Below are 27,743 nucleotides of genomic sequence, written 5' to 3'. Positions count from 1 at the left end.
ATTATATTAAAATCAGTCTTCTCCCAATTCAGAGCCTTTATTTCTGGTCCAATTTTGTCCTTCTTGATAACTACCTGCACTTTAAATGTTAGCTATGGCCCCCTTCACTGGAATTCTCCCCAGTTGTACCACTTACCCAGCTTCATGCCCCAAAATTTCATCCAGCAGGGATTCCTCTCTTGGGAAGATTTTCTATATGCTGGCTTAAAGAGATCTTCTAATCTTTTCACACTTTATCTATACCAGTTAATGTTGGGGAAGTTGAAATCCCTTCATATTATTACCCTATTATTTTCACACACCTCTGACAATTGCCTACATATCTGCTCTTCATTAGCTCTGACTCTTTAGTGGTCTACAGTATAGACCCAATAAGTGATTAAAAACTGAAAGAGCTGCTGAGGTTTGAAATTAGAAACAAAAACAGAAATAGATAGAAACACTCAGCAGGTCTGGCAACATCTGTGGAGAGAAATCAGAGTTAACCTTTTGAGTCCAGTGACCCTTCTTCAGGACTGATAGTAGTGAGGAAGAAGTTGGTTTTTACGTTGAAGATAGGGTGAAGGAGGGGGAAACAGTAAACAATAGGTGGGGTTAGAGCCCAAAGAGAGAGAAGAACAGTTGGACAGACAAAGGAGTGGATAGCAATCAGCCTTCGGGGAGTAAGTAACTACTAATAGGGACTATTACTGGCTAACAATAGCAGACCATATGATAACAAGGCCTGGTGTGTGGGGATTGGGGTACCTCAAAAGCCTTAAAATTGTTGAACTCGATATTGAGTCCAGAAGGCCGTACAGTTCTCAAGCAAAAAAGGAGATGCTATTTTTCCCGCTCGCACTTAATTTCACTGGAGTACCGCAGTAAGCCTGATATAGAGATGTTAGCCAGGGAACAAGGTGGTGTGTTGAACTATCAGGCTACTAGAAGCTCAGGGTCTTTTTTGCAGACAGACCATAGTTTCCGCAAAGCAGTCACGCAGTCTACACTTTGTTTCCCTAATGTAGAGCAGACCACACCACATTGTGAGTAGCAAAAGCAGTAGACTGGACGGAGCAAAGTGCAGGTAAAGCACTGTTTCACTTGGATGGTATGTTTGGGAGCTTGGATACTAAGGAGGGAGGAAGTAAACATTTTTTGTGGTTGCAGGGGAAGGTGCCAAGGGGCTGTTGGTGATGGTGGAGGAAGTCTGGGGTGCAGGATTGGACCAGAGTACCCCAGAGGGAAGAGTCCTTGTGGAAGGCTGACAATGGAGAAGAAAGGAATGTGTCTCTGGTGGTGGCATCCTGCTGGAAGTGGTGGAAATGGCAGCTAAGGTCGTATAGATGTGGATGCCAGTGGAATGGTAGCTGAGGACAAGAGGGACCTTATTGCTGTTTTGGTAGAGGAGAGGTGAGGGCTGAAATGCAGGAGATGAATGCAACTTGGCTGAGGGCCATGTGAACTGCAGTACTGGTGTGTCATCAGTTGAGGAAGAAAATTGATATTTCTGAGGACCCCTGTCAAAATTTGCATCAGAACAAAGACAGAGAAGGAGACGTCAGAACTAGGAAAATGGAATCGAGTTTTTACAGGAGCAGGGTGTGAGGATAACTGGGAGTCAGTTGGTTTGTAGTGGACATTGGCTGCCAGCGTATCCCCAGAAATGGAAATAGAGATGTTGAAAAAGGAAGAAGTCAGAGATAAGATCACGTGAAGGTGAAAGCAGAGTGGAAATTGGAAGTGAAATTGATTAACTTTTCCAATTCCAGACAATAGAGGGAAGCAGCACCGAGGACAGGGCAGCATGGCAGCTCAATGCTGCCTCTCAGCTCCAGGGACCCAGGTTCGATTCCCCCCTTGGGCAACAGTCTGTGTGGAATTTGCATGTTCTCTCCATGTCAGTGAGTTTCCTCTGGGTGCTCCGGTTTCCTCCCACAGTCTAAAGTGTGCAGGCTAGTTGGATTAGCCATAGGAAATGCAATTACAGGGCTGAAAGTCTTGGTCAGATGCTCTCCGGAGAGTTGGTGTGGACTTGATGGGCCGAACGGTCTGATTCCACATTGTAGAGATTCTGTGATATCAATATACTGGAGAAAGAGCTGGGTGTGAGGGCCTAAATAGGACTGGAACAAGGAATGTGGCACAGACCCCACAAAGACACAGGAATAACTTAGACCCATGCAGGTACCCATAGCTACCCCTCTGACCTGAAAAAAGTGAGAGGAGTTAAAACATGTTCAGAGTTGGAAAAGCTTGGCCAAGCAGAGGAGGGTGGTGCTGGATTGGTATGGTTCAAACCCTTTTTCCAGGAAGAAATGGTGAGCCCTGATATCATCCTGATAAGGGATGGATGAGTAGAAGGACTACAGGTACCTGGAGCCCACAAACTGGAAATTTTGAAACTACATAAAGCTTCAGAGGAATTACAGATCTAAGTGGGATGGGACTGGACAAGAATTGTGTTCACTACGGTCACTAACCTCAGTTCATCTGGTGCTCTCCCCCCAACCTGATAGTCTCCCAACCCTACAAAGCACTTCTACCTCCTTCTGAGCATGTGGTAGGTAGATGAAGTTGGGGGAGAAGGTGATAGGTCAGAGAGGAAGGTGGAGGGAAGGAAGATGAACAGGTAGGACAAGTTAAGGTGGGGTTCAGAGTTCAAAAAGTTGGATCTGGGATAAGGTGGGGTAGGTGAAATGAGGAAACTGGTGAAATCCACATTTATCCCATGTGTCGGGTGGTAAGGGTTTGACAGTGGAGGTGGCCCAAGACCTGCATATCCTTGGCAAAATGGGAGGGAGAGTTAAAGTGTTTCACCACGAGGTGTAGGGGTTGTTTTGTGCATGCATCCCAGAGATGTTCTCTTAAGAACGTACTCATGTGGAGAACTTACTAATTAGGTGCATTAAATAAACTAAGATTAGTTTTCCTACAGGTGGAAAAGAATGTTCCTGACTATAATGACCATTAGCTAGAAGTAAAAATGAATTTGATTGTTTCTGCTTATTTCCAATTTGAAGTAGAATGTACAATACTCATTTTAATTCTAATTTTCATGCAGATAATTACTATAGGAAATAATTAAAGTTTAGTCTTTTACCACCACAACAATTGTTACAAATACTACACTTACAAGCTGTCATTTGAATTTAGAAGCATAATGGCATTTGATTGAGTACTTGAACAAAACAGAAACAGCTCACGTTGACTTGTACAGAGTTAAGTCATATCTAATTAAAGTTAATTTTTTTTTTAATAAGTCATATGTGGTAGATAAAGGGTTATCTATGGATAATATTTATGTGGATTTCAAGAAAGCATTTACTAAGGTTCCACCTGAATGTATTATTGAATTAAATGTGCACGACATCCAACACAATATTTTACAGGAGTAAGAAACTGGATTGGAAGGAAGTGTAAGAAAAAAAATTGGCACGTACTCCAGTTAGTAGAATGCAAATAGTAGGGCTGAAATTTGGATCCGTGGTCAGGACACTTCCAAGTCTCAGCCCTAGAAACTAGCATACAGTTTCTAAAAATAGCATGGAAACAGGCCATTGGGCCCACCACCCAGAATCATCTCTCCCATTCTTATTCCTGTCTTATGTTGACACATTATCATTTTAAATGAACAAATCAATTCATGAAAGAGAGCACCTGAGATCTAAGACAGTATAAGCAGTACAGGAGCAAGGCAAGCAAGATTTAAACAGGAACCAGCTGCCATTTTGATGGTTGTCACTTTGCATGGAAGATAGCAGAGAGAGAGGATCAGCTTCCCAAAGTAAAGACACACATAACAGGGCATGTGATTTATGCTTCTTCAAAGGAAGCAAGATAAATTTTTTCAGTGATTGGCAAGAGATGACCAAATAATCAAAACAAATAATTAGGCTGCAGGAGGAACATGAAGTGAATAAGTACAGTGGAGTAAAGGGGACATGGTGTTAAAAATGCTTCAGTGGCCTTTTGTGCACAGGCTGGCAAGATGAGTTTAGCATCTCATCTAGATGATATCCTCTAAATCCACAGTCAGAAGCACACATATTGAGCAGTCTGAAAGTTCTGCCAAATAGTTGGAATACCTATGGCAAGGAACATGGTTGTTCCATGCACAAAACTAACTTCTCAGTCAGAAATGCAGATCAGCATCATCACACATTGGTGCTGCTGATATCACTGGGGGAGTGCATATTGATCTTCAAATTTGTCCTTTAGGAGATGAATCCATCTAAGTTATAATGAAAAAAATCTGATTACAGCAGTGGAATGCTCTCACTCTGCCCCAGTTATTTTGAAGTCCAAGCAGTTGCTCTAAGGAGTTTTAGTTGTTTTAGTTCTGTGAAAGTGCTTCACAAACCCAGACACAGTCATTTTGCACATAACATGGCACATCACAAAAGAGATTGAGGAATGGGTAACTTGGGCAGCCCACTCAAAAGCTGGAGGAAAGACAGTTATTCTGAGGTCGACATAGATGTTGAACATAACTCATTTAAAACCGATCAACAGCAGGCAATGTCAGAGCAAATTAAATGCTTTAGTAGTGTATAGACTGTCAGAAATGAATGCCATTTTAGGTAGCTGTACCATCAGCACCACTGATCAACCAATGACATAGGGAGTGGATCTCAGGTGTACTGTATTTGGTCTTTCATTGTTATTCAAGCCAGCCATAAGAGTGATAAATCATATGTAGGAAGAGACCGCCTTTGGGAAATTCACCACCATTGATTATACCTAGACTGCTCCAACTGAGGTGCCATCAATGCAGGAAGGCAACTTGGCAGCAGCTGCTTCTCAATCATCCAGGTGGAACAGCTTATTGTGGTGCTACAGAGGGACGGAGGCAAATTCTCAAAGGGATCGAGCTTCATCCACACACATGAACAGACTGCCTTCACTTGGACACTTCCTTACTACAGTACCAAAAAAAGCAACACACACACACACGCCAAACAGCAAACTTGCGCATATCATGCATTACAAAATTAGTGTGGTGAAAAGGACCGAGGGCTAGAATTGTTTTTTAAAAAGTGGAAACTTAAAAGCCCAAGAACCTGTTCAGGTTACATCAATTAAAAATGTCAAAGTCAAGGTTGATTTTTATTTGGCAACGACATTCAGGAATGTAGAACAGACAGAGTTAAAGGAGTTATAATCTAGATTAACCACAATTTTATCAGGTCAAGATGGCAGTGGAGTAGGACCCTCCAACCTGAGCTCCTCCATTCTATTTCCAGTTTTATTCTCTTTTTTCCTCTCTTGGTATTTTCTCCTGAGGTAGAGTGGGCTGGAGGCATGGAGTGGCCAGTGGGTTGGACGCTCAAGCGGAGTGGGAACTGCCAGCAGACTGGAGGCCTGAGTGGACTGGGCAGGTGTTGGCCTGGTGCAGACGGTCAGCAGCTTGTGAGCCTGGGCAGACCACATGTGGAAATCTGAAAGACTAATGTTTATCTTTTTAACTTTATTCTCATTTTCCTAACTTATACTATGAACAACTGTTGGTTGTTCCCTTTACTTCTGTATTTTGGATCTCAGATCTATACCTAAGATGGCGCCATATGGGGCAACATTATAAACTTTTCACTGTACTTTGTACTTCTGTACACATGACAATAAAAGGATATTCTGTTCTATTCAATTTAACTGAATGGATTAAAAAGCTGAATTTTAAAGCAAGGGCCAAAAATCTCTGAGCCTTTGATCCCTGCATACTTGTTTGAATGCACCTGCAAGTGATTGCTAGTTCCTCTAAGCACTCTGGTCACAAAGGATATGAAGGGAAAATATTTAAATTCAAAATAGAGCAGATGCAATAGACCTGACAGCTGTAGGCAACTTTAGTGCTTGTTTTACTGTCCTAATAAGACCATTTAACAACAAAAAAGCTTGAACTTGGGCCTTTCTGACTTAGTTGTTCATTGGCTACCTCACTAAGCTGAAGAAATTAGTCTTATAGTGCTCAAGAAGTTTTTAAAACAACTATGATATTCAAATTATTTCTTGGGAAATTGGCATTGCTGGCTTGGCACCAGTTGTTGTCCATTCCTAATTTCAGTTGAAGTGCCTTCCTGAACTGCTTCAATCCTTGAGGAATAGGTACAACCCACAGTGCTGTTAGGTAGTGAATAGTCAACAGTGAACAATTTAAAACATTTTATGGAAACTGTGTAACATTGAGAAACATGATCTAATCAAAGCTTTTTAGTATTTGTACCAAATTTCTAATTGGCATTGAATGAAATAAGACATGTGAGGTAACTTGTCCCCTATAACAGGGTGATGGGTTAAAGTGGCAGGCAACTGGAAGCTCAGGGACACTTTTGGGAGCAGAATGTCGACTGGCTGACCGCTTTGCAGAACATCTATGTTCTGCCCGCAAAAAAGACTCTGAGCTTCCAGTTGCCTGTCACCATGTTTCCTGGCCAACATCTCCATATCAGGTTTGCTGCAGTGCTCCAGTAAAGATTAGTGCAAGCTGGAAGAACAATGCCTCATTTTCTGCTTAGAGACTGTGCAGCCCTCAGGACACAATACAGAGTTCAATAATTTTAGGGCCTGAATTCTCCTATGTTCTCGCTCCCAACCCCACACACTAGGCCGTGTTATCACATAATCTGCCATTACACACCACTTACTGTTAGCCACTATTACTCTCCATTAACAGCTACTCACTGTCCTTGTCAGATATCCACTTCTTTGTCTGTCCAATTGTTCTTGTCTCTCTTTGGACTCTATCCCCATCTACTGTTTGGTCCTTACCTCCACCCCATCTTCTGCACATAAACCAACATTTTCCTAGCTACCACCAGTTCCGAAGAAGTGTCACCGGACTTGAAACATTAACTCTGATTTCTCTTCACAATTGTTAATTTCAGTCTGGCACAGAAACAAAGCAGGCAATGTGGCCCGACCATGATAACAAGGTAAATTAAGGATAGTATTAGATTCACAGAGTTTGCAAGCATCTCATAACTAGGGGACAACTGCCAATCCCACATGACATTCAATGGCATGACCATTGCTTAATCTCCTATCATCGAGTGTCTGGGTGTCACCAATACCCAGAGACTAACTGGACCATCAATAGCAGATCAAAGGGAGTTCTGTGGTGAATAACTCATCTTCTAACATCCACAAGGCACAAGCCTTGCAATATTCTCCACTGTCACAGGTGAGTTCAACTCCAACAACATGCAAGAGACCCAACCCCACCATCCAGACCAACTTTAACATTCATGAAAACCAAAAGAATTGCAGATGCTGGAAATCAGAAATAAAACAGAAATTGTTGGTGCAGCTCAGCAGGTCTGGCAGCATCTGTGGGAAGAAATCAGAGTTAATGCGTTAGTCCAGTGACCATTCCTCAGAACATTCATGACCTCCATCACTGGTGTAGTCAGTGGCAAAAATGTGTTTCATGTAAGATGCACAGCACCAACTCTTGTTGATAGCAATTTCCAAAGCTGCAACAGCTTGAAGAACCACAGCAGCATTTGCATGGGAGCACCACCACCATCTATAAGTTCCACTCAAAGTCACACATCAATGTGACTTGGAATTATTTCACTGATCCCTGTCTGTTGCTGGGTCGACCTCGTGGAACAACCTCCCTAACAGCACTAAAAGTGGACTTACACCACATTGTCTGCAGATGTTCAAGAAGTCGGTTTACCACCACCTTACTGAGGACATTTAGGTGCGAACAATAATTTCTGGCCTTCAATGAATGAAATAATTAGAAAAACTGGATATTGTACAGCATGATTGCAATTACCTTCCTAAAATGCACTGAAAAATAAAATACTATGAATAATCTTTATGAAAAATCCTTTGCTTTCCTTTTGAATTCAGCATGCATCAAATTAGGATGTCCAGTTATACTTTCAAACTTGAAATACCTGGCCTTGAAAGTCTGTACAAGAAACGAACCTTGAAATGAGGACGTCAATAAATGCTGTTCCTGCATTAAAATAATAATGTGTTATAATGTTGTTATCAAAGCAATTAGGGATATAAATATATGCAATTTGTCATCCACATCTTACCATAGCTGCATTGCTCCATAAGACGTTCAATAGACAGGTCAATGCTAATCCAAAGGGAAAGTACATCTTCTGTAGTTAGCTACAAATCTGCCTTATACAAATGTGGAAAAGATCAAGATGGGAAATTTTTCTGCACATAATGCACATAATATCACTTTAAAACATCATTTTAGTCCACATTTCCATAGAAATTTGTATTCATAATTGTATCAGTGCCTTAATATGTTACACCTCAACATCAATGTGGATAACTTATTTTTACAAACTTTATTGATTTCAAAATCTCAAAAATCTAAGCAGTTACAGTCAATTTGGTGCACTGTTCTCCAAATATGCAAGTGTCAGATTTCAAATTCAAGTTGACACTACTGTAAGGGAATGCACTGAGGAGCGGACTCAGTAGATTCACAATTTGGTATTCTTACGTTGCAGTTGCTCCACCATCCTTTGCATCCTAGACATAACAGCTGAAGCCTTTTCAATAATGTTTTTATTTCAGAATGAAGTGACAGATTCTGCAGTGCTCAGGCCATTCCTACGATCCACTACCTCTCTGGTACTTGCTATTTATCCACCAACCCTCTCACTCATTTGCTCCCTCTGACCATCTTTCTCCAAAACACTCACTCAAAGAGGACCAAGATAAGAAAGCAGCAAGCAGGAGAAAGGGTTGATAAGTGGGTGGTTTGGGAGGGAAACACTAAGTAGGACTGTTGGCAAGCAGAAAAGAAGGCAAATATGAGATAGGTGGCAAGTGGGTGGGTGCTGTACAGCTAACGCAGCTAAGGTTTAACAACTCAGTTCCACTGATGGCAGGACTAACATATGTGGAGAGACTGAATCAGTTAAGATTGTATTCACTGGAGTTTAGAAGAATGAGAGGGGTTCTCAAAGAAACCTATAAAAATTCTAACAGGACCAGATAAGCAAGATGCAGGAAGAATGTTCCTTATGTTTGGGGAATTCAGTACCAGAGGTCATAGTCAGAAGATAAGTGGTCACCTTTTAGGACTGAGATAAGGGAACATTTCTTCATCCAGAAAATGGTCAGCTGGTGTAACTCACTATCACAGGAAATAGTCAAGACCAAATCATTGTTTTCAAGGAGAAGGAAGATATAGTTATTTTGTGTCAAAAGGCATGTGGATGTAGGGTGGGATTAGGGTATTGAGCTTGACGGATCAATTTGAATTTTTAATGGTGAAGCAGGTTCAAGGGGTGACATGGCCTACTCCTGCTTCTAACTTCTATGTTTTTAAGCTTCTCTGCTGTGGGTTTGATTTCTGCCATTACTGACAGACAGGCCCCCAAGTTTCAATTTACACTGAATTGCACACAAGGGAGAACTAAGTAGTATCCTATTCCACTTACCAACTATTTATTGTATTTGGTGATGAACTCTTTTGTATACTGAGATACAGTGAAAAGTATTGCTTTGCATGGTAATGAGACAAATAATACCTTACACAAATATAAATCATACAACTGATGTTGCCTGGCATTATGATCTTGTGCTATAAATTCTGTGTCTTATGATCCTGCCCCACTAGCTACCTGACAAAGGAGCAGCACTGCAAAAACTAATACTTCCGAATAAACCTGTTGTTGTGTGATCTTTAACTTTACCCACCCCAGTCCAACACCAGCACTTCCTCGTCATTACATTATGATAACTGGGTAATAGCTTTCCTAATTCCTTTTAATTCATTTTGGGTTTTGTTCACTGGTGGAAAGGCTCCACAATTTGTTCTCTAGCCTCCTGAAATTGCTCTTGCAAAAGGTAGGGACAGTCAATCTGGTACTATTGGGAAAGGATTTCCAGGATTTTGATCCAGTGACAGTGAAGCAATGGAGGCAGAGTTCCACATCAGGGTTGCGTGCAGCTTGGAAAGAACCTTTTCTTTACCTTAAAGCAGGAAACCCCGAATGTATCAATGTAAAACATATAGAGACAACATGTTAACAGTAACGGCACAGCTGCAAGATACTATGCCTTCTCCATGCAGCACGACAACAGCCTCTAACAGTAAAATGGTTTTGCAACCCTTGCCCAAAACATGATTCTTCGTGCCAGCAGTTGTTAGGCCACACTTTTCTTTGTGCTTAAGTCCAGAATTTGTGATCAATTGATATTAAGATTGGGATAGATCGCTTTGTAAAAAGGCTCAGTGAGAACAACCTCAAAGAACTTGTATGTGGCATCTTCACCTAGCCAGTACAAGTCTAATACTCTCTACCCTCTACAGCGTTGACCAGCTTACTCCTCAGCATCAGACTGAAGGCTTTGTGCAAACTTCAGATGACTGACACCATGATGCACTGGTGTACCATAGATTGCACAGGATTAGGACATTTTCTGCCACCATTACAAACCTGCACTCAAGACATAACATAACCCTGCTTGGCCTCATAGCCCAGTTTGCAAGCCTTGTCAGGCCTAACAGGCCGGACAGCACAATGAAAAGCCAAGAGCTGGCAGTACAGCCAAAACGGGCATCCAACAAAAATACTATCACATTCAACTGCTTCTTCCCCTGTAATTCCAGCAGTGATGTCACTGACCCAGTCTTAAGTGGTAAAGTTTGTTGGATTACTAAATGTTTACAAAGGAAGCTTGGCAAGTTATTGCAGGCATCCTTATATCAAACACACAATGTCAATCTATATATCAATGTTATAGGGTGCAAATATATACAGTAGTAAATGGGGAGCATGGCTAATCTAGCAGGCTGATTTGTCTTTGATGATATTGTACTTCCAACATTTGTGAAGATCAGTCAATCAGGAAAGTAACAAATATTTCATAAGACTCTTGACTTGTGCCTTAAATATGGTGCTACTGTTTTTTATATTGCTACTTTTAAGTTTCTAGCTAATCGTAACCAGAGGATGTTGTTTGTGGAAAATCTGGCAATATATGTCAAGGGAGATAGTTGGATTTTCTCCAATTGGAAATGGTCATTGGTTGGTACTTCTGTGGCATGAATATGACTACTTATCAGTTCAATTGCAGATATTGTCTGGTTATTGCTGCATATGGACATGGACTGCTTCAGTATCCAAGTTGTGAACTGTTGAAAACTGTGCAAACATTAGCACACATCCACACTTCTGACCTTTTGTTAGAGGAAAGTTCATTGATGAAATAGACCAAGATGGGAGACCTGTATTACATAGGAACACCTGCTATAATGTCCTGAGGCTGAAATGAGTGGCCCCTAATAATCACAAACATTTTCCTTTGTTCTAGATTTACCTCCAACCATTGGGGAGCATTCCCCAATTCCCACTGGGAATTTCTTTACATCAAAAATCAAATGCAGTCTTAACGTCATGGACAATCACTTTCATCTTACATCTTCAGCTAACCTCCTTTGCCCAAGTTTGAAACAAATCTGAAATGAAAATCTAAACGAGCAAAGAGCAGGTCATTGCTGTGTAAGTGTCATGTGATAGCACTGCTGACAACACTTTCCATCACTTTGCTGATGATACAGAGTTGACAGATTGGACAGTAACTTGTTGAATTTGCAGTGTTCTTTGTGGACAGGACACACCTGCATAATTATTCACATTGTTGCATAGATGCTAGTGTACTAAAACAGCTTAGCTAGGGAGCATGGCTAGTTCTGGAGCATAGTACCTCTTCAGTAACACTGCCAAGATGTTGTCACTGCTCATAGCTTTTTGTTCTTTCAGTGTCTTCAGCCATTTCTTGATATCATGTGGAATGAATCAAGTTGATTGAAGGTTGCCATCGGTAATGCTGGTGACGTCAGGAGCAGGCAAAAACAGACCATCCACTTGGCACTTATATTAGATTTAGTGTCATATGTAAAAATGTTTTTTTTCAAAAGCAGAACACAAAGTGTCACTATGCCCCAGCGCAGCATCTTGAAACACTGAATACAAGAGTTTACTGCAACAGAGTTCACCTTTCCCTCTTCTTTGTTAGCTTCTGCTGCTACTCCGTTCGCTGCTCGACATTGGCCGGGGTCTCCGGCTGAAGGTGTGCGCAAATTCTCCAGTCTTGTCTTTTGAACTGATGGAGGAGCCCCAACAGATCTTTGGAGATGGGGATCTTTGTGTAACATCCTCTTCCAGTTAGTTGCCCAGTTCAATTCATGACTGGATGAACAACAATGTTGAGCTTTGAGCTGAATGATTGGTTATGAGATTGCTTAGCTCTACCACATCAGCTTTCACTGTTTGGCATTTAGGGAGCCCCAAGTTGTAGTTTTCTCTCATTTTTATATATGCCTGATGCTGTTTTATTGCCAGAAACACACTGTATTGGCTACTCTTGCCAGTATTATCCTGGACTGATGGTTTGTAACAGATCTATTTGGAAAGAGTAAAGTTAAGTATATTTTCTCTCATTGGCTTTCTTACCAGCTACTGCAAACCCAGTCCGGCAGGAACGGCGTTCAAGACAAGGCCACCAAACCACAACTGGTAATGGACAATGAAGTCCCAAACACATCTTCTGTGCCTTTTATTCCAAGCGATGTTCAATATAGAGGATATTCATTCAATAGTTGAGGGATAGCATAAGATAGTAATCAGATTTCCACTCCATCCCCACCCCGCTCCGCTCCCATTTATCTCACCGCCCCCTCAATTCACAACCTCATTCCTGATGAAGGGCATGTGACTGAAACATTGACTCTTCTGCTCCTTGGATGCTGCCTGACCCGATGTGCTTTTCCAGCACCACACTCTTGTAATTTCTGCATAGTCTGTTTTGTCTGTAAGTCAGGACATATACAGAACAGCGTTAACAATATCGAGGACACTGTCTTTACAGCATGGACGAGTTGACTATGTCAGGCTGTTACCAACTACTGTGTGGGGCAGTTTCACCAGTCTTGCTACAAGCGCCAAGATGTCAGAAAAGATCTTGCACATTTGCCTAGTTTGCCTTTTGTTTCTAGTGCCTTGGTGAAATGAGGCTTATTCTTTTTCAATTTTCTTTAATCCTTTGGTACGGTTGAGCTGCTCGAAAGGCCATCTGTCAGGACAGTTAAGAGTCAACTAAATCGATGTGGGTGTGGAATTACACATTGACCACAGCGGGCAACTATGAAACATTTCTTCTCCTGAAGGATATTACTAAACCAGATAAATGTTTTCCAAAATCTAATAATTCCAAAGGGCAGAATCTATTAGGGGTCTGAGTAACATCAGCTATGGTAAGCTGTGTAGCAGAATAGGATGAGAAGTTCAGCAAGACTGATCTCAATATGAGGAGCAGCTGGACCATTTTTTAAAATGTTTTTTACAAGCATTGTGGAATTTGGCAGTTAAGTGGCACTATTGCCTGTTAAATGCCTTGTTGACAGCCCAACTTTTTCATTAATATTCTATCCACCTTACCAAACTTGACAAATAAGCTAGGTGTCAAGAAAACCGGACATAGGATTTGAAGCATATATTTTCCAAATGCAGCTTGCCATTTGCTCCAAATGATTTCCAGGTTGGACACCAGGCAACAATATCTCAGGAGATGGCCACACACAATTCATATCCAGACATCGGCATCCAAAACATGCCAGCCACTAGGAACTATCATTGCAAGTCTCCAATTACTGAATGCTTCTGTACTCCAACAACTGCAGCAAGGACACTTTGGACACAGGAACACACAGACTGGACCAGGATCTTCATTGCTCTCTTTATGTTCACTCACTCTGAGCCTACTTAGATGCTCATATGATTCCTGTCTTGTATTGCTTTCTTGCACTTTGAACCCCTCAGGTCCATATTACAGTTGTCTTGCCATGCTGTTTAGCACAGACATAGAGGAAGGAATCAAGTTTTGAGAAAATTTGAGGCTCAGGTTGAGGTTCTAGATGTAGGTTTGCTCGTTAAGCTGGAAGTTTCATTTTCGGACGTTGTGTCACCATATTAGGTAACATCACGGTGGCACAGTTGTTAGCACTGCTGCCTCACAGCGCCGGAGACCCGGGTTCAATTCCCGCCTCAGGCGACTGACTCTGTGGAGTTTGCACATTCTCCCCGTGTCTGCGTGGGTTTCCTCCGGGTGCTCCGGTTTCCTCCCACAGTCCAAAGATGTGCAGGTCAGGTGAATTGGCCATGCTAAATTGCCCGCAGTGTTAGGTAAAGGGTAAATGTAGGGGTATGGGTGGGTTTCGCTTCAGCGGGGCGGTGTGGACTTGTTGGGCCGAAGGGCCTGTTTCCACACTGTAATGTAATCTAAATCTAAAAATCTAATCTTCAGTAAGCCACCGGGATACATGAACATCAACTAGCCACAAAACCTAGCCATGACCCTCTCTCACTAGCATCCTTACATACAGATAAGGAAGGACACTACTTCGACTGGGACAACACATCCGTCCTAGGACAAGCCAAACAGAAACACATACGAGAATTCCTAGAAAGATGGCATTCCAACCGGAACTCTATCAACAAAAACATTGACTTGAACCCCATTTACCACCCCTGAGAAAAAGAACAGGAAGTGACATCACCACAGAAAACAATGACATCGCAGGAAATGACATCACCAACCCAAGGAAACCCAAACATATAAATAGAAAGCAGGACAAACCATCTGGAGGCTCACTGAAGAGGTTACCTAGTATGGTGATGAAACGTCTGAAAACTAACCTTCCAGCTCAGCAAACAAACCTACATTCATAGAGGAAGGAAGTTTGTCATAGTTGTCTGCAGGCTTCAGTCAACAGGAAATGGGGGAATAGAGTGAGGATTGGGTGGTAGCCTTCACTCAGCCCTTGCACAGCAAATCAACAGCTTGGGGAGGTCAGCCAGATGCTTTCTACGGAAAGAATGATGAGCTAATTGTCAAGTTAGCCCAACACCTGTCTCGATTCTTTTTGTCCTATTGTGGGCTGTTTCACAATGGAATGAGAGGCTGACATTAATGGAGATGAAATTAGGTAGCACAACCACAACTTGTGATGCAAGTTAGCATGCAGTGCAGAGCACATGCAGGGTTATAGTGGTGTTGGGGTTTGGAGTATTTTGCCCTATTGCCATCCTGCTCCTTGTCCCAGATATGTAACTGTACCCCTTCTACACACAAACAAGGGTACAGATTTGGAACTGTCTCCCACAAACCATTGTTAGTGCTACATCAGTTGTTAGTTTTAACTAAGATAGATTTTTAAAATAAATATAAATGGGATATGGACCAAAGGCAGGTATACTGAGTTGGGCTACAGATCAGCCATGATCTCACCGAGTGGCGGAACAGGCTCGAGGGGCTGAATGACCCACTCCTGTTCCCATGACTTAGAACCTGGTGACAGCATGCACTCTCAGTCCTGATCACTATGTCACTGTGAGGCAAGCTTCATGCAGAACTGAGCTGGTGAACTGTTTTTCTGGAAAAGAAAAATGAATTAGATGCTTATTGAGAAGCAGTTAGCAAAAAGCTCCAATGAGCAAGTACTGGAGGGCAACCTTTGGAGTCAAGCTAAGTAGGATAGGGGAATGAATGGTCTTGAGACAGAGATTGGCAAAAGTAAAGATTTGTTATCCACTGTGAAGTTTAACAAGATTTGATAATCCACAGTAGCATTAACATCTGTGGGGGCCCTTACTAAATAATTTGTGACATCTTTCTTGACACCATTTGCCATTTGATGGCACAATGCACAATATAATATCCAATCACTATACATTATTCATATTAACCATGGTAGTTTTGGGTGCTAGAAATAAGTTATACATATATTGTAGATGTTGCACAATAGTTCTAGCTGATATAGTACCATTGTTTGTGCAAAGAAATTGAACCTTTTGGCTTCATTCTTTTAATGAATCTCTTGGATCTCATATTTTGTCTCATTTCAAAATAATGGTGACAGATCCCTAACAATATGGGAAAATAATTTGGTGATCCTGTCTTAAACCATAACAATAGCGTTACCTCGGAGAAAGTGAGGACTGCAGATGCTGGAGATCAGAGTCGAGAGTGTATTGCTGGAAAAGCATAGCCAGTCAGGCAGCATCTAATAAGCAGGAGAATCGACATTTTGGGCATAAGCCCTTCATCTGAATGAGGCTTGTGGGTTGGGGCTGAGAGATAAATGGGAGTGGGTTGGGGGAGGTAGCTGGGAAAGTGATAGGTAGATGAAGGTGAGAGAGAAGGTGATAGGTAAGAGTGATGGACGGTTCCGGAGGGTGATGCTGAGTTAGAGGCTTGGGACTGGAATAATGTGGGGGGAGAGGAAATGAGGAAGCTGTTGAAATCCACATTTATCCCGTGAGGTTGCAGGGTCCCAAGATGGAATATGAGGCGTTCCTCCTCCAAACGTCAGATGGTAATGGTTTGGCAGCGGTGGCAGCCCAGGACCTGCATGTCCTTGACAGAGTGGGAGGCGGAGTTAAGTGTTCAGCCACGGGATGGTGGGGTTGGTGGGTGCGGGTGTCCCAGAGATGTTCTCTCGAATGATCCGCAAAAAGTGTCTCCCCGATGCAGAGGAAACCACACCGGGTGCAACGGATGCAGTAGATGACATTGGGAGAGGCGCAGGTGAATATTTGATGCATGTGGAATGATCCCTTAGGGTTTTGGACAGAGGAGAGTGGTGTGCGCGCAGGTTTGCACTTCATGTGGTGGCAGGGAAAGGTGCCAGGAACAGGTATGGACCTGACAAGGGAGTCGTGGAAGGAATGGTCTTTTCGGAACACTGATAGGGGTGGGAAGGGAAAATATATCTTTGGTGGTGGGGTCTGTTTGGAGGTGGCAGAATTAGCGGACGATGATGCCTTGTATGCAGAGGTTGGTGGGGTGGAAGGTGAGGACCAGGGAGGTTCTATCCTTATTGCTTTGGGAGTGTGGGATTCAAGGGTGACAGTGCATGGAGGAGATGCACTGGAGGGCATTGCCACCCACGTGAGAAGTAAAGTCCCAGATGGCCTCCTTCCACAATTCACGTTCCGAAAAGACCATTCCCTCCGCAACTCCCTTGTCAGGTCCACATCTCTCACCAGCCCACACCCCACTCCTGGCACCTTTCCCTGCCACCGCAGGAAGTGCAAAATCTGCACCCACACCACTCCCCTCACCTCCATCAAAGGCCCTAAGGGATCTTTCCATATCTGTTAGAAATTCACCTGCACCTCTACCAATGTCATCTACTGCATTAGTTGCACCCGATGTGGTCTCCTCTACATCGGGGAAACAGGCGCCTTCTTGTGGATTATTTCACAGAACATCTCTGGGACACCCACACCCAACCACCTCACCGCTCTGTGGCTGAACACCTCAACTCCCCCTCCCACTCCATCAAGGACATGGAAGTCCTGAGCTGCCTCCACCACCAAACCATTACCATCTGACACCTGGAGGAGGAACGCTTCATATTCTGCCTTGGACCCTGCAACCACACGAGATGAATGTGGATTTCAACAGCTTTCTCATTTCCCCTCCCCCCACATTATCCCAGTCCCAAGCCTCCAACTCGGCACTGCCCGCCAGACCCGTCCATCACCTTCTCCCTCACCTTCAGTCATCTATCGCTTTCCCAGCTAGCTCCCCCCAACCCCAACCCCTCCCATTTATCTCTTAGCCCCGACCCACAAGCCTCATTCTTGATGAAGAGCTTATGCCCGAAACCCCTGCTCCTCGGATGCTGCCTGACTGCCTGCGCTTTTCCAGCACCACACTCTCGACAATAATGTTAACTGTCTGATCTGAGATCATAACAATTCAAGATGATGGTGGAGTAGGACACTGCACCCAGAGCTCATCTTCTCTGTCCATTTCTTTCTCGTTTCTTTTCAGTAATTCTTTGCAACTTTTGTTCGTTCAGGACCTCAGCGCGAACCCAGCAGGGCGCTCTCTCAGCCCAGCCCATGACAGTCACTTGGCGGCCTCTGGTGGTCCCACGGCTTGGTGTGGCAGTATCTTGGCGTGCGAGTGAGTCCTGCCTGGGCATGTTTCATAGGCAGCAGGAGGAGATCGGAGAGGCGGCAACTTCAGCAGCAGCGATAGCACCACAGCTCAACACAGGAAGAGTAAGCAGTGAGGGAGGTTCTCCTGTATCTACAGTGGCAGGATAGAGAACAGGCAGCGGAGGTCTCCTGGTGAGCAAACTAAATGGAGGACCCATCAAGGCTTGTGGAACGTTTAACTTCATTCCATTATTTATATTAAGGAAGACTTGAATGGTAACTATTGCCTTATTTATTTTTCTACTTATTCTAGTAGGGTAATGCTTAAGGGGCAGCACGGTGGCTCAGTGGTTAGCACTGCTGCCTCACAGTGCCAGGGATCTGGGTTCGATTCCTGCCTCAGGTGACTGTGGAGTTTGCACATGCTCCCCCTGTGTCTGCGTGGGTTTCCTCCAGGTGCTCCGGTTTCTTCCCACAATCTAAAGATGTGCAGATCAGGTGACTTGACCATGCTAAATTGCCTGTAGTGTTAGGTGCATTAGTCAGGTGTAAATATAGGGTAGGGCAATGGGTCTGGGTGTGCTATTCTTCGGAGGGTTGGTGTGGACCTGTTGGGCCGAAAGGCCTGTTTCCATAATGAAGGGAATCTAACCTAATCTTAACTTTTCAACTTTGTTTCTTTTTCTATTTTGTACTGAAGTACCATTGCATCTAAGATGGCACAGTGTGAGGCAACATTATATACTTTTCACTGTATTCCTAAATGCCTCTTAAATGTTACACTTGTGCCAGCCTCCACCACTTCCTCTGGCAGCACATTCCATACACGTACCACCCTCTGTGAAAAAGTTGCCCCTTAGGTCTCTTCTATATCTTTCCTCTCTCACCCTAAACCTATGCCCTCTAGTTCTGGACTCCCTGACCCCAGGGAAAAGATTTTGCCTATTTACCCAAACCATGCCCCTCACAATTTTGTAAACCTCTATAAGGTCACCCCTCAGCCTCCGACGCTCCAAGGAAAACAGCCCCAGCCTGTTCAGCCTTTCCCTATAGCTCAGATCCTCCAACCCTGGCAACGTCCTTGTAAATCTTTTCTGAACCCTTTCAAGTTTCACAACATCTTTCCGATGGGAAGGAGACCAGAATTGCATGCAATATTCCAGCAGTGGCATAACCAATGTCCTGTACAGCTGCAACATGACCTCCCAACTCCTGTACTCAATACTCTGACCAATAAAAGAAAGCATACCAAGCGCCTTCTTCACTATCCTATCTACCTGCGACTCCACTTTCAATGAGTGATGAACCTACACTCCCAAGGTCTCTTTGTTCAGCAACACTCCCTAGGACCTTACTATTAAGTGTATAAGTCCTGCTAAGATTTGCTTTCCCAAAATGCAACACCTCGCATTTATCTGAATTAAGCTCCATCTGCTACTTCTCAGCCCCATTGGCCCATCTGGTCAAGATCCTGTTGTAATCTGAGGTAATCCTCTTCGCTGTCCACTACACCTCCAATTTTGGTGTCATCTGCAAACTTACTAACTGTACCTCTTATGCTCGCATCCAAATCATTTATGTAAATGACAAAAAGTAGAGGGCCCAGCAATGATCCTTGTGGCACTCCACTGGTCACAGGCCTCCAGTCTGAAAAAAAACCCTCCACCACCACGCTCTGTCTTCTACCTTTGAGCCTGTTGTGTATCCAAATGGCTAGTTCTCCCTGTATTCCGTGAGATCTAACCTTGCTAATCAATCTCCCATGGGGAACCTTGTCGAATGCCTTACTGAAGTCCATATAGATCACTTCTACCGCTCTGCCCTCATCAATCCTTTGTTACTTCCTCAAAAAATCTCAATCAAGTTTGTGAGTTCTCACGCACAATCCCTAATCAGTCCTTGCCTTTCCAAATACTGTTGACTATCCCTAATCAGTCCTTACCTTGCTCGGTTTCCACCTCTGAATTACAGATAATGATTGTTTTACTTATTAATTTTTAAATGATCAATTATATTAGCCCTGAATCACAAAATCAGAATTAATTGTCAGGATCGCTTGGTTTTATTACTTTACACATTGTCAGTGACCTGTCTCATTGCCTCATGGTTAATTTAAAGCATGGCTGCATTAATTTGATGCAAACTAAAGAATGGAAAGATACCTTAGAGGCCAATTGAAGGAATTCTGCATGTGACTGAGGGATAGAAGTATGTATACCAGATGGAACTCCCAAAAGCTGGGAGATGTTCATAGCTGACTGTGGATGGGTAGACGAGTGTAAGGTCGCTAAGGCTGAGAAATATACAAACAGAATTAAAGCAACAATGCTGTAAAATAAAGAACATAGATTCTACTCAGAATCCCAAGCCTATGTCTGGCATACCAACTCTATTTTGAGGATGGGGATTTTACTCTTGGATATCCGCTGAGCCCCGAACATCTCCTAATCGTCCCCAGCACAATCCCCCATCCCAACACCAATTACAAACCTTTACTTCTTTTGAAAATTAAGCATCCAGTCTTCATAGCTGATATCATGCGGATGAGCGGCCTGCACCATCCTAAACTAGGGCCCATCCCGGAATCAGAGTAGTATTAATGAAGCATGCCCCTGACCACAAGAACAAACCGACCCAACTTGCTCAATATGTCCAAAGGATGATGCAGATGTGAACGCAGTAAAATTCTGGGAGTAGCTGAATATGAATGGCTTGTGTTACAAGACTGAAATACGTGGCCAACTATCTGACAGAAGCGGTATACGATTGAAAAAAAAATCAAGAAGCTGAATCACCTTTGTTTAACCTTATGCTTTTGCAAGGTTTCCCTCCTGGTGTCACTGACATGATCCAGACAGACAATATGAACTAGTCCAAGAATTTCCAGTCACAAATGAGGTGAGTGGTGGTTTTCTTTTGGGATGGCCAGAACCAGACTAAATCACGATGCAAGTTTCAGGTAAAACCAATTATATCCAGAGCCTTCGCATTCCTAAATGCCACGTGCCAGCCCTGATAGGGTTGACTGGGATCAGGATACCCATCTGTGTTAATCGTTTGTTACTTCCTCAAAAAATTCTAGAAGTGGCAATCCTTCAGAAGTCACTAGAATGAGGGGTGGTCCCAGAGGACTGGAAAATCGCTAACGTAATACCCCTGTTTAAGAATGGAGTAAGGCAGAAGATGGAAAGTTACAGAACAATTAGCCTAACCTCGGTCATGGGTAAGATCCTGGAATCCATTGTTAAGAATGAAATTTTGAATACTTGAAAGCATTTGGTAAAATAGGGTAGAGTCAGCATGGTTTCATCAAGGGGAGGTCATGCATGACAAATCTGCTAGAATTCTTTTGAGGAAGTAACAAGCAGATTAGACAAAGGAGAACCAAAGGATGTTATCTACCTGGACTTCAAGGTGGCCTTTGATAAGGTTCCATATAGAAAACTACTGAGTAAGATAAGGGCCCATGGTGTTAGAGGCTTGGTTGTCTGGCAGAAAGCAGAGAGTGGGGTGGCAGCTGGTGACAAGCGGTGTTCCGCAAGGCTCAGTATGGTACAACTTTTCACATTATACATCAACAATCTAGATGAAGGAACTGAGGGAATTCTGGCTACGTTTGCAGATGATACAAAGATAGGCAAAGGGACAGGTAGCACTGAGGCGGCGGGGAGGCTGCACAGAGATTTGGACAGGTTAGGAGAGGGGCAAAGTGGGGGATCTAAGATGGCGGTGATCCAGTCCTTTAACCTGCCCAACCCAGGTCATCAGGATTTCTTGGGGCGTTGGAAAGATTGTGGAGCCCCAAGAAACATTTAAAAATTGACTTACCTGTATCTTCAGCTATCCAGCAATGCCTAAAAAGGGAGGAGGAGCATTCAAGGCCGGGTCTGCAGTTCAGCCTGCAGCAGCCTCGGAGCCGATTACTCTCCAGGACCTGGTGAACCAACTCTCAATCTCGCAAGATGCTGGGGAAACAGATTGGAGAGAAGCTGGCTCCAGTCTCTCTCATGCTGCAGAAGCATGAGCAGCAGCTGGGAGATCTAGAGGACGGATGAGGTGGAGCACAGGGTCACAGTGGTGGAAGCTGAAGCCAGTTCATTCAAGGATGAGATCCAAGCCCTGAAGACGCAGGTTCGTAATTTGCATGTCCAAGTGGATGATCTTGAAAACAGGGGAAGGAGAAAAAACGTTCGGATTATCTTTCTGCCTGAGGGTAAGGAAGGTGAGCAGCCTGCAGAATTTGTTGAAGATTGGCTTCTGAAATTCCTTGACTTGGAGACTGGCATGAGAGGATTGAAGATAGAAAGGGCTCACCGGGTCGCAGCACGGGGGTCGGGTCTGGGTCAACGACCTCGTCCTTTCCTGGTGCGGTTTCATCATTACCAGGATAAGGAGAGAGTCATGGAGGCTTCCACACTCCAGGGGAAGGATCCAAAGGCTCTAATTTAAAAGGGGTCTAAGATCATGTTTGTTCAGGACTTTTCAGCGGCGGTGATCCAGAAACAAAAATCATATGATGGTGTCAAGAGAAGACTGAAGGAGCTTGGGATTCAGTACTCCCTGAGATATCCGGCAGTGCTTCAGATCACCTTAGATGGATCCATGCATCTCTTTGGCACATCGGAGAAGGCAAGAGATGTGGACAAACTAACCTAATTTAAACAATTGTAGTATGTATAAATATTGTTGCTTGGGTATGTGTTTATCATTCTGTAAAAGAAATGGAGGAAATCCGGTTGGAGCTTTGTTTTTCCCCCCTTTTTTTCCTCTATTGATAATAATTTGGTTCGAACTATGTCTGGCGGTGATTAAGATGTACATTTTAAATTTCTAAGTTAGGACATATCAAAGGATGGGTGGGGTATTTATTCCGCTTTTCTTAATAAAAGATTTTTTTTTATTCATATTGATATTCTATGGGATGTTTATTCTTTTTAGCTTGTGCTTGCAATGCAGCTCTAGCTGGGAGAAGTGAAGGTGGTTGAGATGGCTAGATGCCTATTTATGGGCAGTTCGGGACAGGCAGTTGCCCCCTCCGGGCAGGGGGTGAGTTCCCCTACTCAGCGCTATTGGCGCTTTATATGTTGGTTTGTTTTCTGGTTTTTGTTGTTTTTTATTTTTAAAAATTTTGTATGTTTGTTAAATGTAGTGGTTTTAGTTTGTGTAGTTTTTATATTTGGTGGACCATGCAACACTAAGGCTCAGCAATTTGTGGTTCGGGTTCCTCCTCTCTGGAATTTAAATGTAATTTCAGAAGATTATGGCTAATGATTTGATTAAATGGTGTACCTGGAATATCAAGGGAAGTCACTCACCAATTAAGAACAAGAAGGTACTCTTGAGTCTTGAGAGAACAAGAAAGGAGGTGGATATTGCTTTGTTATAGGAGATACATTTGGATGACAAGGAGCATCTGAAATTACAGCAGAATGGCTTTGACCGAGTTTATTTTTCATCATTTAATACCAGAAGTAGGGGAGTGGCTATATTGGTTTGGAAAAATCTCTCATTTAAATTGTTGGAATGTGTTAAAGATACATACGGGAGGTTTGTAATTCTTAAAGCCTTGATAAATGGGGAAGAATATGGTGTTTTAAATGTTTATTGTCCCCCAGCTCATCCTCTTAAATTCTTGGTAGATGTTTTTTCTATAATGATAAGTCTCAAGTCTCGGCAAATCATTATAGGGGGAAATTTTAACTGCCTCATGGACCCCACAGTAGACAGGTTGCCTGAAGGTCCCTCGATACCCTCTGCACAAACGAAACAGTTATTGGGTCTGTGTGTGGAATTAGGGTTGGTGGACATCTGGAGATGCGCCACCCTACAGGTAGGGATTTCACGTTTTTCTCCAATCCACATAGATGTCACACGAGGATTGATTTTTTTTTCTGACCCCTACGGTAACCCTGTATCTGGTGGCATCCTGTACGATTGGTAATATTGCCATCTCTGCTCATGCTCCAGTGTACCTCATGGTTATGATTAAGGATGTTACAGTGGATTCAAGGTACTGGTGAATGGACCCCTTTATTCTCATGGACAGTAAGTTTGTGGAGTATTTCTCTAGGGAATTTCGGGCATTCCTAGACATCAACATAGGCTCGGTTGATAGCTTATCTGTTCTCTGAGAAACTTCCAAAGCTCATGCCAGGGGGTTAGTTATTTCATATTCCACCAGGAGGAAGTGGCAGAAGGGTGAGCTGCAACGGCTCCTTGAAGCACGGTTGAAGGCAGCCAAGGAGGCCTATTTTGACAGACCCTCGTTGGTCAAACTACAGAGGATTACGGCACTGCACGCAGACGGCAAAGAAGGAGCTGCAAAGCAAAGGTTATATGAGCAAGGTGGCAAGCCAGGCAAATACTTAGCATACCTTGCCAGAAAGAGAAGTGCCCCACAAACCATTACAGGAGATGGGCAAAGTGGCAGATGGAGTACAACATGGGAAAATATGAGATCATGCGCCCTGGTAGGAAGAATGACTATTTTCTAAATGGAGAGAAAATTTAGAAATCCGAAGTGAAATTAAGGCACTTATTTTGAGAGGACTTGAATATAAAAGCAGGAACGTATTTCTGAGGCTCTATAAGGCTTTGGTTGACCACATTTGGAGTATTATTGTGCGGTCGTGGGCCCCATGTCTCAGGAAGGATGTACTGGCCCTGGAGCGTGTTCGGAGGAGATTCACAAGAACGGTTCCAGAAATTAACTTAACATGAGGAATGTTTGAGAACTCTGTGTCTGTACTCAATAGAGTTTAGAAGGGTGAGGAGGAATTTAATTACAGAATACTGAATGGCTTGAACCAATGTTTCCATTGGTAGGAGGGTCTGAGGACCTGAGGCCACAGCCTTAGAATGAAGGGAAGACCTTTTAGAACAGAGATTAGGAGAAACGTCTTCAGCCAGAGAGTAGACAATCTATGGAAGTCACTGCCACAGAAAGCTGTAGAAGCCAGATCATTGAGTGTACCTAAGACAGAAATGATTAGGTACTTGATTGTAAAGGGGATCAAGGGTTATAGAGAGAAAGTGGGATAATGGGGTTGAGAAACTTATCAGCCATAGTTGAGTGGCAGAGCAGACTCGATGGGCTAAATGGCCTAATTTCTGCTCCTATGTCTTATGGTCTAATAATGAAATGTTCCTACCAGGATATTGGTCCCTTTCCAGTACAGGTGAAACCCATTCTTTTTGAACAAATATTTTCTTCTCTAAGAGAGATCCCAATGATCCAAGAAACTGAATCCCTGAACATTACACTATCACTTCAGTCATCGATTTCTCCTCTTTATCCTTTTATTATTTTCCTCATTTGAGCTTCACACTTGGAGTAAACTGTGATTACTACTTTTGAGGTTCAGTTTTTTAAATCTTCCACGTAACCTATCATATCACTCTGTAAAGCCTTAATCTTTTCCCTATGTCATTCCTACCAATGAGTACAATAATGCCTGGTTTCTCTCCCCTTTAACAATATGCTTTAAACTTGAGAGACATTCTTAATCCTGGCACCACAAAAGCAACATACTGTCCTAGATTCACGCTGCTGTTGGTGCCCTTGACAAGAGAGTTCCCTATAACGATTATTCTTTTAAATTTTGTCAAACCTCACCTAACATAAGATTCATTCTTAGTGCCCAAGATCTGACTGACTCCTCTATTTTGCTCAGAGAGACTATCCTTTTCAACAGTACCCAAAACTGAGTATCTGTTTGAGAGAGGAATAGCAATAGGAGATTTCTGAACTACCTGACCTTTCCTACAGTCACCCATCTAAATGACTGATCCTGCTGTGTAATCACATCTCTAAACATCCAATAGTATTACAAAATTTTCAGATACTGAAGCAGTCTGCGCCTAATTTCAGCAGGACTTGGTGAAGGTTCAGGTTTGGACTAATAAAGGTCATGTAACTGGCAATTAATTATTAATTTGGTGGGTTAAAACAGTAAAACACATAAGTTTATGAAGTAAACTATGACAACATAACCAAATGGGGTGTGTGTACATCCACAGCAGACCAACATTCAGAATTGAAGCACATCAGACATGCTGTCCTTAAAGGTCTGGCTCGAAGGCAAGGTACACAAAGGACACAGTGAGGATGCAGATGCTGTTGAGTCAGGGGCAATAAAATGTGGCAACAGAAAAAGCACAGCAGGTCAGACATTACCTGAGCAGCAAGAGAATCAACATTTCAGCTTAACCCTTCTTCAGGACTGGAAGAAGGAAGGGGGCTGAGAAATAAACTTGGAGGATAGGGCAAGGGAAAACGTAAGTGGGATGGCGATGGGTAGGCAAAGATAGGAGGTGATAGTGATAGGTCGGTGGGAAGTGTGGAGCTGATAGATGGGAAAGGAAGATGGACAAATAGACAGCTAGGCCAGGTCAAAAGGATGGAGTTGAGTTCGAGGGTTGGATTCGGGTTGGGGTTGGGTGGGGTGGGGTAGATTTGGAAACCAGTGTATTCAATGTTGAGGCCGTTTGATTGTAGGCTCCTAAGGCGGAAGATGAGGTGTTCCTACTCCAATTTAAGGATGGCCTTGTTTAGGTGGTGAAGGAGGCCCAGATGGACATGTCATGAGGGGAGTAGGAAGAGGAGTTGAAATGGATTGCCACAGGAAGGTGGAGTGCATCGGTGTGTACAGACCAGAGGCGTTCCCTGAACCATTTCACGAGTTTGCACTCAATCTGTCCGTTGTAGAGGAGCTCAAGTCACGAGCAACAAAGGAGATTCAAGGATACACAATTAAATCTTGCTGGATTTGGAATGATGCCTGGGATCTTGCACTCTTACGGTAGCAGGGGACGGTTCCAGGTGTGGAGAGTGGGTTATGGTGGTGTGTGGACCTAACGAGGGAGTCACGGAGGGAACAGTCCCTCAGGAATGCAGATGGGAAGGGAAGAGAAATATATTTTTGGTGATGGGGTCTGACAGTAAGTGGCAAAAATGACAAAGGATGATATGCTGTATTTGGAGATTAGTGGGGTGTAACGTGAGGACCGAGGGATACTATCCTTACTAAGGTTCAAGGGTCAGAGGCGCGGGAAATGGAGGAGAAGCGATTGAGGGCACTGTTGGTCACAGGGGAGAGGAAATTACGGTCCTTGAAATAAGAGATCATCAGGGATATTCTACAGCGGAATCACTCATTCAAGCAGAGGAATTGATAGTAAGGGATCACATTTTAAGGGGTTGAGGGAGGGGGGTACTGTCATGGTAGCTGTGGGAGTCAGTGAGTTTGAAGTAGATGTCGGTGTTGAGCTGATCGCTGGAAACAAAGAGATCCAGGAAGGGGAGGGAGATACTGAAGATGGTCCAGGTGAATTTGAGGTCAGAGTGGAAGGTGTTGGTGTGGTGGATGAACTGTTCAACCTCATCGTGGGACCACAATACAGTTATCGATGCAGCAGAGGAAAAGGTGGGGGATGGTGCCAGCAGAGCTGTAGAAGAGGGACTCTTTCACACGTCCTACGAAGAGGCAGGCATAGCTGGGATCTATGCAGGTACCCATAGCCACCCCTCTGGCTTATAGTAAGTGGGGGGATTGAAAGGAGAAGTTAAGGATAACTATCAGTTATGCCAATTAAATGACTATGTCTGTGGCGCGGGGCTGGGTGGGTCAGCGCGAAGGGAAGAAATGGAGGACTTTTAGGCCTTCCTCATGGAGGATGCAAGCGTAGAGGGATTGAATGACCATGAAGAGGAGGAGATATTGGGGGCTGGGGAATCGGAAGTCATGAGGTGGTAGAGGGTCTGGATGTGTCTTGAACATATGAGGGGAGTTCCTGGACCATATGGGACAGGACAGAGTCAAG

General features: G+C 43.5%; 1 protein-coding gene and 1 pseudogene across 5 annotated transcripts in view; both read right to left on the bottom strand.

Moving 5' to 3' along the window:
- LOC122558116 (embryonic protein UVS.2-like) overlaps positions 1-27,743 on the bottom strand; it is a 193,217-nt gene that overhangs the window by 161,688 nt on the left and 3,786 nt on the right. For 2 of the 5 annotated variants that reach the window (XM_087996789.1, XM_087996791.1), the window contains exons 1-2: positions 8,034-8,107; positions 7,887-7,948 (exon numbers count right to left, since the gene is read on the bottom strand). The exons of 2 other annotated variants lie outside the window; for them this stretch is intronic. Coding sequence is in view for 1 of the 3 variants with exons in the window: in XM_087996795.1 (XP_087852921.1) it covers positions 7,918-7,948; positions 8,034-8,099 (97 nt within the window). In the remaining 2 variants the exon portion in view is untranslated. Of the gene's footprint in view, positions 1-7,886; positions 7,949-8,033; positions 8,121-27,743 lie in introns of those variants that run through there. One more of the 5 variants, XM_087996795.1, reaches the window with a different exon arrangement.
- On the bottom strand, positions 9,993-12,127 carry LOC122558115 (large ribosomal subunit protein eL15 pseudogene; annotated as a pseudogene).

The sequence above is a fragment of the Chiloscyllium plagiosum genome, unplaced genomic scaffold (assembly GCF_037043375.1).
Source record: "Chiloscyllium plagiosum isolate Xiang-an unplaced genomic scaffold, Cpla_swu_hap1 HiC_scaffold_18, whole genome shotgun sequence".
In the NCBI taxonomy this organism is placed as follows: domain Eukaryota; kingdom Metazoa; phylum Chordata; class Chondrichthyes; order Orectolobiformes; family Hemiscylliidae; genus Chiloscyllium; species Chiloscyllium plagiosum.
Note: the sequence above shows the minus strand (reverse complement) of the source record. Positions and strands in the feature narration are given on the sequence as shown.